The 18,842-nt window shown below is 44.8% G+C and overlaps 1 protein-coding gene across 1 annotated transcript in view; it reads right to left on the reverse strand.

Moving 5' to 3' along the window:
* Positions 1-1,850: 1,850 nt before the first annotated feature.
* LOC111963005 (stAR-related lipid transfer protein 9-like) overlaps positions 1,851-18,842 on the reverse strand; it is a 49,908-nt gene continuing 32,916 nt past the window's right edge. Inside the window, exons 18-30 of the mRNA XM_070443301.1 lie at positions 16,857-17,074; positions 15,902-16,682; positions 8,013-15,788; positions 7,683-7,898; positions 7,296-7,479; positions 6,910-7,056; positions 5,618-5,753; positions 3,976-4,142; positions 3,778-3,842; positions 3,392-3,594; positions 3,077-3,156; positions 2,643-2,801; positions 1,851-2,390 (exon numbers count right to left, since the gene is read on the reverse strand). Coding sequence (XP_070299402.1) covers positions 2,289-2,390; positions 2,643-2,801; positions 3,077-3,156; positions 3,392-3,594; positions 3,778-3,842; positions 3,976-4,142; positions 5,618-5,753; positions 6,910-7,056; positions 7,296-7,479; positions 7,683-7,898; positions 8,013-15,788; positions 15,902-16,682; positions 16,857-17,074 — 10,234 coding nt within the window. The 3' untranslated portion in view covers positions 1,851-2,288. The remainder of the gene's footprint in view (positions 2,391-2,642; positions 2,802-3,076; positions 3,157-3,391; positions 3,595-3,777; positions 3,843-3,975; positions 4,143-5,617; positions 5,754-6,909; positions 7,057-7,295; positions 7,480-7,682; positions 7,899-8,012; positions 15,789-15,901; positions 16,683-16,856; positions 17,075-18,842) is intronic.

The following is an 18,842-nucleotide window of genomic DNA, read 5'->3' on the forward strand; positions in this document are numbered from 1 at the left end:
TACTGTAAGGAAGAAGCGACAAGCTTTGAGTATGTACAGACATTTAAAAAAATGTCAAGTTTATATAGGAAAATAAAATATGCTCTTTGCATTTCTTTAGTTTCAAATATATGTTATTTAATAAGAAGATAATAAAAACATAAATATTTATACATATTGACATGGTGGATTCATTCATGTCACATAAAAGGCACTTATAAAAGTATGGATCAAAATAAAACTCAGTACAAATAGATTGTCAGTTAGGCTACTTTCATTGTTCTTTCCCTGCGGAAACTAAACTCTGCAAAACGTTCTCTCATGTCACACTGGTTTATTTTTAGCAAATTATTAACACGTGTAATTTATTTGTATGAGGACATCAGCGTTGAGATTGCCTGCAATAACAACAAGCTCAGTCCGATGATGCTGTGACACACCGCCCCAGACCATGATGGACCCTCCACCTCCAAATCGATCTGGCTCCAGAGTACAGGCCTCGGTGTAACGCTCATTCCTTCGATGATAAACACGAATCCGACCATCACCCCTGGAGAGACAAAACCGCGACTCGTCATTGAAGAGCACTTTTTGCCAGTCCTGTCTGGTCCAGCGACGGTGGGTTTGTGCCCATAGGCGGCGTTGTTGCCGGTGATGTCGGTGAGGACCTGCCTTAAAACAGGCCTACAAGCCCTCAGTCCAGCCTCTCTCAGCCTATTGCRGACAGTCTGAGCACTGATGGAGGGATTGTGCGTTCCTGGTGTAACTCGGGCAGTTGTTGTTGCCATCCTGTACCTGTCATGTTCGGATGTACCGATCCTGTGCAGGTGTTGTTACACGTGATCTGCCACTGCGAGGACGATCAGCTGCCCGTCCTGTCTCCCTGTAGCGCTGTCTTAGGCATCTCACAGTACGGACATTGCAATTTATTGCCCTGGCTACATCTGCAGTCCTCATGCCTCCTTGCAGCATGCCTAAGGCACGTTCACGCAGGGACCCTGGGCATCTTCCTTTTGGTGTTTTTCAGAGTCAATAGAACGGCCTCTTTAGTGTCCTAAGTTTTCATAACTGTGACCGTAATTGCCTAYCGTCTGTAAGCTGTTAGTGTCTTAAYSACCGTTCCACAGGTGCATGTTCATTAATTGTTTATGGTTCATTGAAAAGGCATGGGAAACAGTGTTTAAACCCTTTACAATGACGATCTGTGAAGTTATTTGGATTTTTACGAATTATCTTTGATAGACAGCGTCCTGAAAAAGGGATGTTTCTTTTTTTGCTGAGTTAATATCCTTCATATCAGTTCCTTCTTATTTGGTTCCCCTGGGGACCATCTTACTGTGACACTGCAGTACTACAACTACAGAAAAATAATGTCCTGAACAGTCAACAAAACACATAATATGGCTTTTTAAAGGTTGGGTAGTGAGTTTGGTAAAGTGTGCTGTGCCTTGGGACGTTAACACAGGATGCTGGAGAAAACAATTATGTCACTAAGTGGTCATTATAAAAGTGGTTAGTTCTTAGGCTGGGAGGACAGTGAAATGGGAGACAAATGATCACTTTGTATCATAAATCAGTAATTAGGGAAGTAGTACAACTGAGGTGTACAGATAGATTAAATATAGCAATGGGCAACAGGAGACTAATGATCATTTTGCATTTGATATAAATCAGTGTTATTATGAAAAATATGTGGAATTGTAAACATTTAGGGCCTGGTGTTACTCTGGTCAGCAGTTGCAGTGAGATGTGTTGGATGGGTCAAATATAGGAGCCACACCCTCAACCCTCCCTGACAACCAGTCTAGACCACTCAAACTTTGGCAATATACTTAAAAGATTGGTATAAACATACATATCAAACACAGGTCTTCAATTAACCATTTTAACACAAAACACACAGTTATGTTTCGATATAAACAAGCTGCATGATACTTAGTATCACAAAATCAATGTCATCAGTGCTCTTCATAAGAATACAATCAAGTAAATAAATTGCAAATTACAATAGAGACAGGTCCCATATCAGATTCAGGATGTATTTCTAAGTGCTCACTGCTACGTGTGTGACCATTAACCTGGGGGCGTGTTCTTTAGGGCACACCGTAGCAAAACGTTTTGCAATGGGAGATGAAATCTGTGTTCTAATTGGACAGCTGATCTGGGTCGTGTTCATTGTGGCACATTGTAGCAACATGTTTTGCAACGGAAAAAGAAAATGTGCATTTCTTATTGGAAAAGTCCAGGTAGTCCCTCCTTGTTTCAGTCCGTTTTCTTCCTTTTGGTGCCTAATGACCCTGCTGTCAGTCTCACAAAGAGAAAAGGGTGTCGAGCTCAGCCAGGACGGACGCCTGTCTCCTAGCCACTGATCCCAACAGTCTCTGAGGAAGGGATGGAGTGCCCAGGTCCACCTGAAACAAAGGAGGACAAAAAGTGAGCCAAGGAAGGGATGGAAAAGAGAGGGGGAGGAAGAAACTAAAAGAGAGAGGAAGAGAGATTCCACATGGAGATGAGGAATCATTAGGCATATCTGCATCTAAAGTACTCTTAAGAACTTTCTGACATCTGTTGATGTAAAACTGGATTGATGAATCATTTTGATGAATTGATTGACTGATAGCTTTTTCAGACCACTTTATGTTGTCTTAGTAGTCCTATCTCACCTGCAGTAGGTAGATGACCCTGACGACCTCTCGGACGTGGCGTGTGATTGGCTGAAGGACCCAGGCGCTAGGCAACATCTCCCCTCGGACAGCCTCTACACTGGGCCGAGGGAGAGACTCCTCGAAGACTGACTGCATGGCCAGCACACACAGCTCATCCTAGGTGAGAGATAGAAGGGCACTGAGTTAGTAGTCAGTCTCTTGCTGTAGACAAGGCTAAGAAAACTCCTGGCCCTAGCTATAGGACAGTAAGAATCCATTAGATCATTGCCCCTGAAACGAGGAGGTATTCTGTCCCCCTCATTCCAGTTGAACAATCAAAACAAATCTTGGTAAGAAGGAGTAAGTTTAAACTTTGAACTTGGTAAGTTGAAACTTGGAATTCAGCTGCAGGTCCAGCAAGTGACTGACCCCTGAACTCTGACCCTACTGACCTGTTGTGACTGGGTGCTGATGCAGCAGAAGTCTCTGGGCTGTTTGAGGTGGCAGCTGGACGGGTCTGTCAGCAGGTAGACTGATGAGGAGAGACACATGGAAAAGCATGAGGAAAAATTACAATTGAAATCTGAATTTCTGTTTACTTCCTGGAAGTAATTGACTGAAGTGAAATGGAATTGACTCATAGCGATAGATAGATGATGCATTTGCCACAAAGCGTGTTTTAGCATGGGCAGCACCATTGAAGGCTTTCACCATTTTTAAGTAGTGAATTAACTCCAACTCTGCTATACTCCAGGCAGCAGACTAACCCAACTGAGTGCTGTCATCTAGTGGTCGTGTCCAGGCGGACTGGACAGCCTCATGGTACAGGTGGGTCTTGGAGTGGTCTCGGACCATGCTCCACAGGCTGGCCAGGGGCCTCTCCAGCTCCACTGCCCCAAGGAAACAGTGCACAGATGGGCTGGAGGAGGGCTTGTAGAAGGCCTGGACACCTCGCTCCACGCCCTGGTACCTGATAGAGAGAGAGGACAGGAAGGTTGCAAATACACAACCTGTAATATAAACCCAGTTGGAAAAGCCTGTTGAAATCACATCATTACAACCAGTTTTGTCTGCTGGGAGTGTAGCTAGTTATAACATGGTTTACTATTGGTTAACCTGAAYGTAATAAAGGAGAAACCATGATGCAACTCACCTCCAACCAGCTGCAGCTTTCCCCATCACCAGGTTCCCCATGTCACCAGCAGCAGCCAAGCGCACCTRGGGCACAGGTGAGAACATGTTTCTTATTTTAGCAAACGTGCAACAACGAACAATTACATAGTCCAAGGTAAATTGGAAATGTGTATTTTTGCTGTCTTGTGTTATTCTATAAAGTTTATTTGAATTGTACCTCAGCCATAGCTCGACCAAGCAGACAGGAAKTGAAGTCCTGATAGGCTGTCGATATGGACGAGGCGGAGCCAAAGGAGGCGGTGCGCTGTCGTAGGTTCGTAGGAGATGACGGTGAGGATGACATCAGAGGGTCATACCCTGACACACCAGGCTCCAGACGTACATCTAGAAAAGACATAATAGAAAAGACATACACATGGTTATAATAGATATTAAAAACAAATTAGGAAAAAATAAACAACCAGCACACTGCTTTAATAAAGCTCTGACGAAGGCCGTGAGGTCGATATGTAAAACTCTGACGAAGGCCGTGAGATCGATATGTAAAACTCTGATGAAGACCGTGAGGTCGATACGTAAAACTCTGATGAAGACCGTGAGGTCGATACGTAAAACTCTGATGAAGACCGTGAGGTCGATACGTAAAGCTCTGACGAAGGCCGTGAGGTCGATACGTAAAGCTCTGACGAAGGCCGTGAGGTCGATACGTAAAGCTCTGACGAAGGCCGTGAGGTCGATACGTAAAGCTCTGACGAAGGCCGTGAGGTCGATACGTAAAACTCTGATGAAGACCGTGAGGCCGATACGTAAAACTCTGATGAAGACCGTGAGGCCGATACGTAAAGCTCTGACGAAGGCCGTGAGGTCGATACGTAAAACTCTGATGAAGACCGTGAGGCCGATACGTAAAACTCTGACGAAGACCGTGAGGTCGATACGTAAAACTCTGATGAAGACCGTGAGGTCGATATGTAAAGCTCTGATGAAAGACCGTGAGGTCGATACGTAAAACTCTGATGAAGACCGTGAGGTCGATATGTAAAGCTCTGATGAAGACCGTGAGGTCGATACGTAAAGCTCTGACGAAGGCCGTGAGGTCGATACGTAAAACTCTGACGAAGACCTGAGGTCGACGCGTAAAGCCTGACGAAGGCCGTGAGGCCGTACATAAAGCTCTGATGAAAACCGTGAGGCCGATACGTAAAAACTCTGACGAAGGCCGTGAGGTCGATATGTAAAGCTCTGACGAAGGCCGTGAGGTCGATATGTAAAACTCTGATGAAGGCGTGAGGCGATACGTAAAACTCTGACGAAGACCGTGAGCCGCATACGGAAAACTCTGTGAAGACCCGTGAGGCCGATACGTAAAACTCTGACGAAGGCCGTGAGGCCGATACGTAAAACTCTGACGAAGACCGTGAGGCCGATACGTAAAATTCTGATGAAGACCGTGAGGTCGATATGTAAAGCTCTGACGAAGGCCGTGAGGTCGATATGTAAAGCTTATTAAAGAGCAGTGATACTATCAAGAGCAGCTTGCAAGTTCCTTATTTTTTCTCATTTTATTCAACTGTTACCAAGACCCTGCAGAAAAGATAGCTCAGGTGTGCGAGTGCCTTTTTGAATTTTGTATTAAAAACAAAGTAACAGTTGACTTAAAGCCCACAGGTATAATGCATAATGCATTTATAATGTCATGTAAGACTTGTCCTAAATATGTAAGACCCCCCCTTTTAATGTCTTATTATCATTTCATAGTGATCCTGTTCTGACTAAATAACAGCCTTTTTGAGTCAGTTGAAGGTGTGATGAAGATGTAGAGATTGGTTGCTGTCTTGTGGTGGTGAGACAGTCCTCACCCTGGGCAGAGGGCCAGGCACGCTGGGCCAGGCACGCTGGGACGCTGGGCCAGGCACGCTGGGTCTTCACACTCTGAGAACCACAGATGGGAGGGCGAGACCTGACCTTCAGCCCATCACCCAGGACCTCAGTGACCTGGCACCAGACAAAAACAACACAGAGAATTCATTAGGGCTCTTTATTTATTCCTGGTCGATTTGAATAGGGACGGATACAAACACATTGACACACTGAATAATATTTCTATATTCCTTAATTCTATTATTTTACTTTTAGGTTGTGTGTATTGTTGTGAATTGTTAGATATTACTACACTGTTGGAGCTAGAAACACAATCATTTCGCTACACCCGCAATAACATCTGCTAAATATGTCTACGTGACAAATACAATTTGATTTGAATAAACAATTGTCTGATGCATTGCACCATAGTGAATATAGTCTGCTGCAAGTTCCAACACCCTTAAGGTTAATTTACAGTAAGTCTACCGACTGTCCATAGATATATGTAATATTCTTCACAATTAGAAAAGAATATGCTATCTAGAGCCTAAAAGGGTTCTTCAGCTGTCCCCATAGGATAACCATTTGAAGACCCCTTTTAGGTTCCAGGTAGAAGAAACCTTTTGGTTCCAGGTAGAACTGTTTTGGGTTACATGTATGGCCCTTTCTACAGAGGATTTCTTATGGAACCCAAAAATTGTTCTGCTGTAAAAAAAAAAGGGTTCTATCTGGAACCAAAGAGGGTTCTGCTATGGGGAAAGCGGAAGAACCCTTTTGGAACCCTTTTTTCCAAGAGTGTTGTGCTCTATAGACCTGTTCTCAAATTGACTATAAACCAGCCATTAGGATTAACTTTACTTTATTGAAATTAGTTGTTCAGGGACAGTGCAATTAATCAACATTACTGTAAATGTGCCTGTTTTCGAGTGCAGTCCCTGGGCTTAAGAAAGGTAAATGTGCCTGTTTTCGAGTGCAGTCCCTGGGCTTAAGAAAGTAAATGTGCCTGTTTCGAGTGCAGTCCCTGGGCTTAAGAAAGGTAAATGTGCCTGTTTTCGAGTGCAGTCCCTGGGCTTAAGAAAGGTAAATGTGCCTGTTTTCGAGTGCAGTCCCTGGGCTTAAGAAAGGTAAATGTGCCTGTTTCGATGCAGTCCCTGGGCTTAAGAAAAGGTAAATGTGCCTGTTTTCGAGTGCAGTCCCTGGGCTTAAGAAAGGTAAATGTGCCTGTTTTCGAGTGCAGTCCCTGGGCTTAAGAAAGCAGCAAAAACATCTTCAAAGACTGGTACRGTACCTCCTGTGTCAGTGAGGGTCTACTGCCGTCCTTCAGCTGAGCTGTGTTGCCACTGTTGTAGCCAGAGGTTGGTCCAGAGGATAGGCTCAGACTCGACCCAGTGTACAGTGTACTGCTGCTGACTCTGGTCCGATACCGYAAGTCATCCTAAATGTGAATACATTATCAGTTGACAGAGAAGAGAGAAAGATGTTTTAGGAAAACAGCAACTGATCAGAGGACAATGTAAGTCTCTCACTATAAGGTGAGTTTTTTTTTCATGGTCCTTTGTGCCGGATCCATGAAAAAGAGCTCCGCCTTCTAGTCGATGTGAAAATATGCTGAACACATCTTGGGCTTTCAACTGTCTTCGGAGTGTGAAACTATGACTTCTTGCTGTGACTAACCTTGACCATCTGAGACAGAGTCTGTTGCTGGAGCCGTCTTTTCTCCTGCTCTGTCCTCTCGCGGAGCCGTTCCCGTGCACGGGATATCTCTGTCATGGCCTCCTCACGGGCACGGCCGTAGTCACGCAGWAGATGCTCTATCTCAGGGAGATATTCACCCTCTCCTCTGGGTGGATCTGGGATCCTGGGGAAAGATGAGGAAGATTTACAATCAATCAATTGATGAATCAATCAATCGACAACTGTATAAAGTCCTTTATAGAATWATATTTGTCACAAAATGTTTTACACTTCAGACACTTGAGAATTGGACATGGAAAACCGTTGAGCAACGTAGAAATAATCAAAACAAAAATGTGACTTGGTGTGGATTGTGGAGTGTCTTACATCCTGCTCGCCACTACCTCCTGACGGAGCTGTTGAAGGTAGCCTCTGCAACGACTGGGCAGGGCTGAAACTCTGGAGTCTTTTTGAGGAGGGGATCTGGGTTGAGGAGGGTACCGGGTGAAGTGGTGCTTGCTGGGGCTGAGGCTGYGAGCCCTACGGCAGGTCTGAAGCTGAGCTTCCCTGTCCTTTCTCAAACTCTCAATGCTCCTCCGGTGCCTGATACAAGAGGAACATAGGGAATCATTTACATTTTATAAACTACCATTTTAAATGAATGTAATTACATCATAATATCAACACAATCACATCCTTAGAGACATTTAACCTTACTGGTCATAGAGCTGCTGTTTGGTGGGGACAGGGGACGGTTCCTCCTCCTTGGTTCCTCCAGATGTCAGCATCTTTAACAACGTGTCCGTCTCTCCCAGACCGTAGTGCAGCTTGGCTTCAGTCAGCTCCACGGTCAGATGATGAGGGTTCATGTTCAGTTGGACCGTAGCMATGACCTGCTCTCGCTCCTTACGTAGCCTCTCTATCTCTCTTGTCTTCTTGTCCTTATGGAACATGGACTCTGGACTCAAGCTGGACTTTGACTCCTGGYTCTCCAGCTCAGCCCACTCTGGCTSGTTCCTCTGTGCTTCATGACCAGTAGGTAGATACACGGCTGGTTTCATTAAACTATTAGTCCGTCCTATCTCAGAGGGATGCTGACTGATACCAGACCAGTTGGTGAACTTGTTGTGCACAGGTAGGTCCTCAGGGAGCCGCTGGTGATCTAGCTGATGTGGGGAGTGTTGGAAGTTGGGAGTGTGGGTGACTGGGTTGGTGTTCACGAGAATGTCTGTGTTGCACTCGCTTGGGGCCAACGCCGCCATGTCATCCTCCTGAACATGCATGGTGCTGTCACTGACAGGGGAATGTTCATAAACACCAGTGAAGTGCTCCACTGGACGCTCTGATGATCTACTGTTGTGGGAATCTATTGAATGTCTTCTGTAGCTTAGTTGATCTCCAAAAGTAGAGAAGGATTTCTCCTCCTGTTTGGACTCACCAGTCTGACTAAAGACGAGAGAGGTGTGGTTCTGCATAGTGACTCTGTTACTGCTTAGAACAGAAGGAAGGGACCATATTGGACGTTGGCCGGTTTTGTGCCATACGCTCATTTCCCTTTCTTCGTCGTGGATGACAACGCTGGTTYCATTGTGGATGTAATTGTCGATGGACGAACTAAGACTTTCTGAGCATCCATCAGACCCTTTTGGGCTTGAATGGCTGAGGGCACTCACATTCTCGAGGAATATCAATCCCATTGATTTTGTGGTGGAGTTATCACCTGGCTTCTCACACAGATGAAGGGAGTCATGTCCTGAAATCGTATCATTCTTTATGAAACACATGTATGTTTTGCGTCCGCTGTAACTTAAACAAGGTGTTGACTGGTCCGAAAGGTGGTCTTTACTTCTATTTTGCATCTCAAACTTCTGTTCTTCTTTGAGACTCTGTAAATACTTTATTCTGCTCTGGTTGGAACCAGCCCTGGGACCCACAGTGAGAATGGGTGAGCATGCACGGTCTGTGAAGCTCACTTGTTTTCTATAGCCTATTCCCRGGTCACTCCTTCTCAAGATAGTATGGCTTTCTGGTCTGAGTATTTCTGACAAATTATGGCAGACTTCAGATACTCCCAAGATTTTGGAGGAGGACACTCTTTCGGGATTGCGGTCCTCATTGCTTCTATGACGAATGGCAGGATTTGAATGATTGTGACGTTGGACAGTCTCCAGGGAAGGGACTTTGTGCGGGAGACTCTCTGGTTCCRAGATARATCTTTGGTTAACWGTGGAGCCATTGAGTCGCAGGTCAGGCATGCTCTGAATATTATCATCCAGGTYTTTCTTGAGTTGATGTTGAAGGGGAAGCCCTTTGTCTTGTGACACATTGAGAACTTCTGAGCCAATCACTTTGACTATCACATTAACTTCATGGGCTTTGGACCTCTCCGTGGACAGACTTTGGTGGATAGACAGTTTGTCTTGTACGGGTGTTAAAGTCCTTTCGGTCTGGATCCCAATATCTACTGCAGTTTTGGTTGAGCAGTCTCTCTTCCTCCAATCTATGGAGGAGTACAGATGAGATGAAGATTTAACATTTCTTATCAGGCTATGTTTGAGGCTATCGCCAGACCTCATACCGTGAACATTCCCCAGAAGATCAGACGTGTTTACGATCAGCTGTGAGAGATGCTCAGACATGTTCTGAAGACTGTCCCATGTGGTGGTCTCTCTACAGGCCTCTGTGGTCTTCTGCGACACTGGTACCTGAGTGCTGCTCTTTCTGTGACGGTTGTTTCTCCTCTGTAGATCACCATGGTTGATTGTTGTCTGAGACGTGGTTTCTTGAGTGAAGGTTGTCTGGGTRCTCTGGTCACATCTGGTGTTTGTTTTAGATCTCTGAAACCCGTTACCCTGAAACGCCCGCTCTGAAGAGTCATAAACCAACATGATCTCATCCACTTGGCCAGTGCTGTTACCAAGATCTCCAGATACATTGTAGCAAGAAGATGAGTTACAGCTCATGGTCAGGGTCATTTGTTGATTGTGATCGTCAGCACCGGAGACTTGGTTAGTACGTTCTTTCAGATGGGCGTTGAGGGACGTTTGATCTTTGAAATCTTCCTCCATGCTGCTCAGAGTGCTGGATAGTCTCTTGTTGTTGGCGTAAGTGCTCAGGTGGGAGTTGAAAGGAGAGTTCTGCACGTTTAAACCATTGTCAACACTGCACCATCTAATGATACGTTTGGTAGTGGAATCCAGCAGCGGTGATTTACAAGAAATGTCAGCGGCACTTCCAAACACCTGGTTCTTGTAGCAGCTTTGGTTTGGCTCTTCTTCTTGCCATTGGTGAGCAAAGGGATTGATGTCGCTGGAGGCAAAATGCATTGGCGAATCTTGAGTCTTTGGTGTGTAGTGTGACATCTCAGTTTCTTTGATACTGGACATGATTTTCTCCCGATTTGTCCGTTTCTCTATATGTGGTGATTGTCCATTGGGGCTGTGTTCTTTCTGACCCAAACTGATGCCAACTCCAGCTTTACCATCATATTTATATGGGGTCTGGTCAGTACAAGCTTCCATAGTGTGATTGTCTTTTGACTGTGGTGATTGTCTTTTCACTAGAGAAATTTCTCCACCATTGCATTGAATCATCTCCTCTAATTTTYCATTAGTTTGAGTTCCTGACTTCATTCTTGTTGATGAAGACCTGTTTTGATCCAACCTGGGAGGGATTTTCTCTTCTTCATCTGAGGAAGACTTGAGTGTGGAGTCAGAGGATGAGCTAGGAGGTGCCTGGGCTTTGGACCTTCTGAACYTCTTGGACTTTCCCTTTTTGCAATGAACAACACTACTGCCACAGAACCGATGAGATTGCCTGCAATTAGATGTTTTGGTATTTCCCTCTCTGGACATGATATCTCTGCAAATGTCACCCAATATCTTCACATTATCATCACTACTTCCATGTGTTATTTGGGATGGAGAAAATCCAATACTATTTATTTTACTTGGTACGTCAAACAAGGTTCCAGGASATTTTGCCAGTGGTCCATCAGTCATTGACCCTTCTTCATTTTTAGCCATTTGGCAATCTTTGGTATTGTCAGAGGCAAAGTTGCTCACATTGCACTGAGCCTTCAGCCATTTTTCAACATGACATGTTTTGTGTTTTACACTGGGAAGTTTATTTTTAGGATCAGGATCGACGGTCACACAAGTCTTATGAAATGTGTCTTCCTGAGTTTCAGACGAGCATTTTGACTGTGGTAGTTCCTGACTCACTGAGCATTTTGACTGTGGTAGTTCCTGACTCAGATTTGTGGCATAGGGAGGGTCTTTTTGGAGCTTTTTTCTGACCTCAATGTGATTTCTGCCTTTCTCCTGTAGCTTCTGTGATTCACATAAATTATTTGAGAGTGGTTGACTGTTGTGGTGCTTCTCAATGTTTTCTGGTGTACATTGAGTCCCGTTTTTTTCAGAGAGTGAATCTACAGTTGCATGCCGATGACAATCATTTAAGTAAAGTTGTCCACTTGCACCCGTTGAGGTCAATTTGCATTGGTTCTTGCTTTCGCCTTGAACCTCATATTCTGAATCCATTATGAGGTCCCTTGCAYGTGCAAAGGCCATATTTGGGGGCGTAGTCACTGAGGACACTGTTCCTGGGCAGTTCTGGAGAGGTTGTAGAGCACTAGATTTCAGGTTTTGCTCAGGTGAAGCGGCCTGGTTGACAGTTTGTTTATCRTTATTACTAAGACAAGCATGATGAGGATGATATATCTCAGGACCTGTTTGTTTCTTTATGTTCTCCATATGCGAAAAAGGGACATCCCTTTCAAACACTTTCCCTTGAGAAAGTAAGAATTCTTTGGGTGCAGTGGAAGTGAAAGTAGACATTGAAGAACATCCCATTGGCAGCAATACAGGCTTGTTGATGTATTCAGGTTTCCCTCGGTTGKTCAATGCCAGACTTAATTGGATCTCATGGATTTTAACGGCGTAAGATGCTGCACCAGAATTGACACTTGCATTCGGTGTAATGACAGAACAGCCAGAAGCATCCTGACCCTGACTTGCATCAACATCAGTTATTCCATTTTTCAGTTGCACTTCTCTCACGTTCTCTTGAAAGCTCTTACTTAACTGGGACTCCGAGGAGATCTTTGTCCTACTGTCTGGATCATTCTCTTTACTTATCAAACTTAGTTGATTCATAGAATTACATTTGATGGAAGTAGAGAGTCTAAGAACCTTTCCGTGGCTCACGTTTGCCATGTCTGTCGTGTTGTCCATTTTTAGAATCTCAGAACCGATACAAGACTTTTCTGATRTTGAACAAGAGCCTGGCTTAATGATAACCAGTGGATCATCAGCTATTTGATGATCCTCCACTGCTTGTAGACCTTTTGGTGAATCGCATTTGTTAGGATTACTTGTTGGCAAGGCATTAAGGATTTGACTACTTTGACTGTCCAGTTCACTGTTACTGTTGTCTCCACCCCCATCTATGAATGACATCCTCATATCCTCCTTCATCACCTCTGAGATTCGGTGGTCTGATGTACTACAGTTACTATCGCCATGGTGATGTCCCCACCTAACATTCTCTACTTCTCTTCTCTTGCTTTCTGAGTTTAGCTTTTCACCCCGCCCTTGAACTTCTCTTTCTTCAACTTGTTCTACTTCTCTTCTCTTTTCAATAACGGCCTTCTCTCCAAAAGGAGACTCTTTATGGYCACCCGTGTCAATGGTTTTATGGCCACATGGAGAGAGATTTTCATGGGATATGTGCACAGACACTGACATTGCTGCTAAAGCAGAGGTATCTTGTTGGAAGTGACCTTCATTGCAGCTCAGATTTAGTTTAAATGAATCGACTGCAGAGGAAGTTTGTTTGTCTTTTAATTCACTGGTGTTATTGTTGTCATCTGGTGAAATAACTTCCTGGCTGTTCTTGACTGTTACAGTAGAGAACGCTACGAAGTCCCCTCCGTTGCTCCTCTTTGGAATTTTCAAGCTGCCAATGAAACTGTGCTGCAGGCCTTTGTTCTTCTTTATGAAATTTTTAAAAGACACTTTGTAAAACTCATGCTCTGACAACACACAGTCCTGCTCTGACAACACACAGTCCTGTTCTGACAACACACAGGCCTGTTCTGACATCACACAGCCCTGCTCTGGCAACACACAGGCCTGCTCTGGCAACACACAGTCCTGCTCTAACAACACACAGTCCTGCTCTGGCAACACACAGGCCTGCTCTGGCAACACACAGTCCTGCTCTGTGACTTTGGCTTCAAGCTTTTGCAGAATTTTAAACTCACTTTCAAGTGATATGTCTTTGGTATTGCTTGCTTTGCAAAACTCCTCTTCTCTGACTTCTTCCATGTCTCCATCTAAATTGCATAGTTCATTATCTCCAGAATAATTATTTGGGGCACTTTCGATGGCAGGTGTCTCATTCAACATCTCACCTTCAGTTTTAGGGGAAGTTAACAGACTGGCTTTTGACTGATGACTGTAGGTAGACAAACTAGTATCGGTGTAGTTTGTTAGCTCTGCTACTCCCACAAACATCACTTCTGGAGATAATGTGACCTGCTGCATCTGAGGCCCATGAAAAATGTCAGCCTCCAATGTTGATGTTGATGGGGTGCATTGAATCTTATAGTCAATGGTTGGAGCACATGCAGATCTATGTGAAGGAAGCTCTGCTGAGACATGTGTACTTTGATTTTGGTGTAAACCTGGATCATGAATAGATCCCTTCAGCAAGCCTCCTGAACTGACTAACTGACGTTCAAAATAGCCCTTACAACACACCGCCTCATGATTCAATGGCATCATCAAATGTAGAGGTGACATTTGGAGAAGCTGAGAATCAGGGAAATTCAAAGAATCAGTTGAAACCCCAAGTCTTTGTTCCTCTACTGGAACATGTTCACCCTCTGTGCTGTCGGTAGATGCAGAGCTATGGGATCCAGTGGATCCAAATCCACACTGACAGTCAGACAGATCCACACTGATGGGGCTGGGACTACTGTTGCTGTCCAACGCACCATGACTAAATACCATCCTCCTCCTCAACACGGCAGAGTCCCTAAGTATCCTAGGACTATCTGCTGCATCAGTGTAGGACCATGTATCTGTAAGCACTAGCAAACTCTGTGGTTCCCCCACACTACAGCTGCTCAGAGAGCAAGGGCTGCTGGTCAACATGGTGTGGACATGCCCAAGCTCTTCACTCAGCTTTGATACAGGGTCCCTACACCTGGGTTCTGTTGCTGGCTGATTCTGGTACAGTGATTCCCTTGTTGCACCGGTTGCTTTATTGACTCGGGTTTTAGGACCGCCATGATGGCTCCAGTAAGCCTCTGCTGGCATTTCATTAGATTTCCCAATGTCTTCTCTTCCCTCTTCAGTTGGCTGAATCTCCGACGCCATGTTTATAGTTTTTCCAATCGRGGGATTGAGAAAACCCCTCACCACAGAGTGACTGGGTACTACCACAGTCCGTCTCTGTGCAGGCCTTGCTGCAATATGCTTCCCTCTGCTCTCCATAGCCAGTGAGTCCTTCGACATCTGACTGTCTTCACTCTCTCCTTCGCTCTGGATAGCCTCCTCCTGCTTCAGCTGCTCTGCCAGGGCTGTAGCGTAGACTGAGGACAGGGAGTCCACAGAGAACAAGCTGTCGCAGTCTGAGGATTGGTCACGCTCCTCTTCCCCCTTTTCTTCTTCCTCACCGTCATACTTCTCCGATCCTGCCAGTCCCAATCCCTGCGGTCTTTCCACCCACCTTAGGGTGCTAGTCTGGTTCATCAGAGTCTCTGCACTATGCCACCGTTTTTGTCTCCACCCACAATCATGTGAAGGMGTCTTCTGATCAAGGTCCTCACATGAGACAGTTGTTTTCATCGTGCATTTCTTCCTGCTCATCTTGACGCCTTCTACACCTCGCTKTTGTTTCCAGTCAAATCGGCTTGCTGTTTTACCACTAGGCTTGGTCCCTCTGCCTCCAATACTTAATCCTGATGGTGGTTTTCTAAACACCCTGGCTAATGGTGTCTTTATCCCAGGGCCGACTGAGCGTGATAAGACCTTCCGGATCATTTCCAAGCCTTTGCTACTACCACGGGGAAGGCTCTTCACTCCCTGACATGGAGCCTGCTGAGTCAGACTGCTAGACTTGCTTACTGTAACTGTTGGTCCCTTTATGATGACATTACTGCTTGACTGTAGGGCCACTCCATCTGGTGATTGTGATGGGTTCTGATTGTTCTTGAATGTAAATGGAAGCAGTGGTTTCCTCTCTGGTCTTTCATGACATGGTGGCTGGACTAGAGCCTCCTCCTTCACAGGCGGCTTGAGGTTTTCTGAGGAAYTTGCTCTACTCCTGTACCCATGCACCTGACTAATGTGTCGTGTTCCTGAGGAGAATGTGTTGGAGCGWCTCCTTGTCGTCTCGCGTGGAAGACATTCATCAGACACCCACTGCCTGGAACCGATGGATCCAAATGTCAGTTCAGATGGTCTGTTTCTCTTCAGGAAGTGGCTGTTGGGGAAAACAAAACAAGGGATAAGGACATTATAATTTACATTATTCCATTATGCTAAATATTAGCTTGAATAAATATATTTGTGGGAGACTAGCCTACTTGTGCTGACCTGAAGATTGGGGTGTGTTGGGGGTATAAGCGGGACAGAAGGTCTGATGAGACAGAATGCCTGCGCAAAACAGGTTGACGTCCTCTTGACCTTGAGGSGGACCCCAGGCCAGGAGACACAGGGCTCTCTAGTCCAGGTGGCAGGGCCTTCTCTAGCCTCTGCAGTTCCCTCTTAGCCTCCAGTAGATGGCGCTTGCGAGCGATCCTCTCCAGCTGGTAGTGCAGCCTTTTGCGTCGAACATGGCTCTCGGCGCGCCGCAGGGCATGATGTCTTAAGAGCTCCTCCTGAACCACCTTCTTCCTGTATAGAACCACTTTAGAGGGCGGAGCAACTCTTTGATCACACTCTTCATCAGAACCTTCCGAATCTTCCGTTAGCAGGCTGTCTAGGATGGGAGCTGGTATAGGATCAGTTGGTATAGGATCAGTTGGTATAGGATCAGCTGGTATAAGATCAGCTGGTACAGGATCAGCTGGTACAGGATCAGTTTGTATAGGATCTGTCTGTAAAGGATCAGTCTGTATAGGATCAGTCTGTAAAGGATCAGTCTGTATAGGATCAGTCTGTATAGGATCAGTCTGTATGGGATCAGTCTGTAAAGGATCAGTCTGTATAGGATCGGTCTGTAAAGGATCAGCCTGTATAGGATCAGTCTGTAAAGAATCAGTCTGTAAAGGATCAATCTGTAAAGGATCAGTCTGTACACTAAACTCCTGAGTTCCTCTTTCCTCTAACGTTATAGCTGCCAGACGCTGCTTCTCTTGTAAGATCCACTGCTGGACTGAAGGCAGATAAAAGAGAGCAGTTTGAACATGCACATACAAAACATGATCATTTTCTTGTATAACTTAATTCTACAGAGACACATATAAGAAATAAATATTTACGCTATTCTCTCAAAGTATATCCTATGTATTTAGTACTGTAGCCTATATTTAAGTAGAGGTGTACTCACTGTCAGTGTGTCGTTGTCTCAGATGGGCCTGTTCTCTCTCTAGATCTCTCTCAGCTTGTCTCTGTTCAGTCTGGATTTCTTGGCGTAGACACTCCACATACCCCCTCTGCTCCTCCACGCACCTCAGCTGGTCCTCAACACACTGCTGCCTGGGTGGAGGCTCCTTACCCTCAGCCTCATGGTCACCCGTCTGCCCCTGGACTGCCTCTCCTCCAACCCTGTTCACATACAGATACACAAATAATATTTCACACATATATGACACAGTTATACACAATTATACTTTGAGGTAGACAAGAGAGTTGAACATGGGCCTCCCCCTGACTTTTTAACCAAGAACGTCTTTGAGAATGTTTTCTAGATCCAGCCACAGGACACTGCGATGGGGTCCCCATTCACACCGAATTACACACATTTATTTATGGGGAAGTTTGACGATTGGTTTATAATGTTAATACATTTTTCCCCCTTTTGAAATGTTGGTTCTGCTACATTAATGTTTTTTAAAATTTGGARTGGGACATATGAGCAACTGGAAGAGTTCAGACTGTACATTCATTTCAGGTTGCCTGCTATGAAATTCACTCTGGAATCCAATGAGGAAACTGTTTCTTCTTTGGATGTACTGGTTAGCAAAGACAATGGACTTCAGACCACTGTATCGCCAGAAGACGAATATAAACAATTTCCTGCATTATTCAAGTTACCATCCGTCTACTCGTAGACAATAGTCTACCTTACAGCCAGCTGCTGAGGGTCAGAAGAATATGTATTGCTGATAATGAATTAGAAAAACATTCCACCACCTTGTGCGATTGGTTTGCCTCCAAGGGTTATGATAAGAAGTTGTTGGATAAGTGTGTTTGTAAAGTACGTAATGTTACACGCTTATTGACTCCTAAACCTGCCCCTCCCAATGATCAGGCTACTGTCTTTTTCTTCTACGTATTTCCCTCCCTCTCAGACTGTTAAATCCTCCATTAAAAAGCATTGGCATGTTCCGTGCATGGAGCCCTCTGTGGGCCGGGCTTTTCAGAATATCCCTCAATTCACTTTTAAACGTGCCAGAAACCTAAGGGACAGCCTGGTAAGCGCAGATTAATATTTACCCCCATCAGAATTGTCTATCTACCCTCCCCTCAAGCAATTTTCCATGTCATAATTGTGTGAACTGTGATGCAATAATCAAGGGAAATGTCTTTCCTCACCCTCATACAGGAAAGAAATGTATGTCAGGGGTAGAATTTCCTTTAAAATGAACATTTGTGGTCTATTTACTGAAGTGTCTCTGTGGCTATTATGTTGGAAAGTCTAAGAGACAATTGAAAAGTAATATTATTACAGAGCACAAGAGCAACATCAGAACTGGTGACGAGAAGTCCCCTGTAGCCAGACACCTCAATGCGGTCGGACATGATGTGTGTCGCTGAGCTTTCAAGGTTTRGAAGTTGTACAGCCACTTAAGAGAGAAGGTGATAGAGAAAAGTTGCTGTTACAGACAGAGCCATTTTATATCTATGTCTTACAAACACAGATCCCTAGAGGCTTAATGAAGAACTCCTGTGAGCAACAGGCAACCTTTTTTGTATATTATTCTTCATTTGAAGCTCTCCAAACGCTGCCGGAGTCTGCCGCCGCAACGCATCCGTTGATTTTGACCTCTGCTGCAAAACATTTTTACATTTAAGCTGAAAGAAAGTTTCAGTGAGTGTGTTTTTTTCTTTCTTCCAGTATATGCCTTTTGATCTACAAACATTTGAGCTGAGCAAACCAAAACATATCTTTCTATAACCAAGAGGTAAAGTCAGACAATACCAAGTACAAAGAGGAGACAATAGAATAGAGATATTAAAAACCTAGTTCTGATCATTTACCCCAACCGTTAAGATCCCTAAAACGGCCATCATCGCAAAACACTCTTTTACTGGCTCCTTGGCAGAGTTTATATAGAGTTCCTGTTGTTGAGTTTAATGTAGCATCCTCTAC

The sequence above is a fragment of the Salvelinus sp. IW2-2015 genome, linkage group LG4q.2, assembly GCF_002910315.2.
Source record: "Salvelinus sp. IW2-2015 linkage group LG4q.2, ASM291031v2, whole genome shotgun sequence".
Classification (NCBI taxonomy): domain Eukaryota; kingdom Metazoa; phylum Chordata; class Actinopteri; order Salmoniformes; family Salmonidae; genus Salvelinus; species Salvelinus sp. IW2-2015.